This window comes from Galeopterus variegatus, unplaced genomic scaffold (genome assembly GCF_000696425.1).
Source record: "Galeopterus variegatus unplaced genomic scaffold, G_variegatus-3.0.2 Scaffold4193, whole genome shotgun sequence".
Classification (NCBI taxonomy): Eukaryota; Metazoa; Chordata; class Mammalia; order Dermoptera; family Cynocephalidae; genus Galeopterus; species Galeopterus variegatus.
The window spans coordinates 197,101-199,141 of NW_007730304.1; the positions used below are offsets into that span (position 1 = coordinate 197,101).

The window sequence follows — 2,041 nt, forward strand, 5'->3', positions numbered from 1 at the left end:
GGGTTCGGATCCCATATAGGGATGGCCGGTTGCTCACTGGGTGAGCGTGGTGCTGACAAACAATTATACCCTATTATCAGCAAAAATGCTAAAATAGGGCATGCACCACAGGCAAATGGAACCATGCAGTTTTACCTATCTTACAAACAGATTTTCAATCACTGACAAAGCCAACTTGTGACTAATGCATTTCAAAAACCTGTATAAAGTTAATTTAACCAGATATAGTCTGCCTTATGATCTCAAAACTATGCCCTGCAGGTAAACATCAGCCAATTTCTCCTCAAATACTTAAGTCAAGTTTTGAAGTTTATTATAGCCCTGTAAAACAGAAAACTATTTGCTAAATTGTTCAATTTAGAAAGTCTTATTTACATCAGTCACATCATGATTTGCTAACCCTGAAGATAATTTTTAAAATTCATTATTTTCTTTTTTATATAAGTGCTTTATTACTTATCTGATGATGACTAATAATTTTAGCGAAGCATTAACAAGATCATGGGCAAGAATCAAGCCTGCGTCCCCAAACTGCCTACAGAAGCCTAAGCAAGCTGGGAATGTAATACAATAGGAAGAACCAGAGATTGCATGCTCCATTTAAGGCATTAAAAAATCAATTAGAAAACAAAAACGTAATTGGGCTATCCAACACTTGTCTGTGGCTAATGGGCCACACGTTTGTAACTCCAGAATCTGAAGCTTTTTTCCTTATAAGTTGCTTTCTGCCACAAAAGTCCGTATAATACCTTCTTCATAGATTTTGATTAACGCAAAGTAGTTTACATATAGGCAATAACACTCACCTGGAGATCTCTTGTCACATATTTACATGTCCTGCATAGGAGTTAACTATAACGTATAAATGATAGGAATAATTTTAAATGCCTTTTTTTTTCTTGCTTATAAGATTGCAGATAGGCTCAGCTACATAAAAATGAAATATCACCAATGAAGTCGCATTTTACCTGCTTAAGAAATCGGTCAGACGCGATGCTGTGCTTGGCTAACACATTTGGCAGAGCAGGATTAGCATATTCAAACTGAGGATTGTAGGTATAGTCAGACTTGAAGAACCTCAGTTTTTCTTTCTCTAAATTGGTGGGCTTTATAGCAGTCAATATACAAAATTTCTTTCCAGAAAAGTCATCTCCTTTTTCAAAACTTCTAGACAGCTGAGGCGACTGCTTTGGCTTTAGGAGAGTGGAGAAATGGCGCCGCTTGATCTTGCTTTGGGGTTTAGGTGGCAGTACTATGCTGTTCCCTGTAACAGAGATATCATGTGTAAACTTCACAGGACTTGACACTGAACTAGTGACAAAAACAGCAGGCTGCCTCTCCAGGCAGTACCAAGTACCACTGCTCGTCACAGGCACTGGGGCTTTCATCCTGCGAGAATCTTTACCACGGGAAGAGCTAGGAGATTTGTTGGGTTTTCTACATCTTTTGGAGTAGGTGGAAGAAGACTGTTTTTGTGAGTGCTGCTTTTTCTCCTCCTTGCTCTGTAGCAGGACATTGTAACTACTGGTTCCAGTTGTGAAAATGTCCTTTAGTATTCCAGGGGATAAATGTGAAATACTTCTTTTGCTGTCGATGATCAATGAATCTTCTGCATTTAAAATAGACTTCTTAGCATGTTCTTGCTCAGGCCAGTGGAGCTTTTCTGTGTTAATAAACAAAATCGAAACAAAAGAAATAACAAAGATACCAGATGAAACAAGTTACTTATTATATGAAAAGTATTCTGAAGGTTTTATAAGCTTTTTAATTTTGCAACAATCTTTAGAAAAACTCTTAAATATTAAAAGAATATGGTATTAAACTTTGCTCATCCTAGGCACATCACTTCTCTATGAACATATATGTTAAATTATCTATAAAAATCCTCAGCTTCAAACCATTTAGATGATCAAAGTCTAACATAGATGTGACACAATATACATAAAGAATCAATATTATATTAACAAATGTAGATTTCATAGAAAGGATATATTTTTAAATAATGTTTTATTAAAGTGAAATCCAAGGCAGTTTCAAAGCC

General features: G+C 36.1%; 1 protein-coding gene across 1 annotated transcript in view; it reads right to left on the reverse strand.

Annotated features, from left to right (window-relative positions):
- Positions 1–1,677, reverse strand: part of KIAA0895 (KIAA0895 ortholog) — a 41,509-nt gene extending 39,832 nt beyond the window's left edge. Inside the window, exon 1 of the mRNA XM_008586974.1 lies at positions 969–1,677. Within this exon, the coding sequence (XP_008585196.1) occupies positions 969–1,388 (420 nt within the window). The 5' untranslated portion in view covers positions 1,389–1,677. The remainder of the gene's footprint in view (positions 1–968) is intronic.
- Positions 1,678–2,041: the final 364 nt, after the last annotated feature.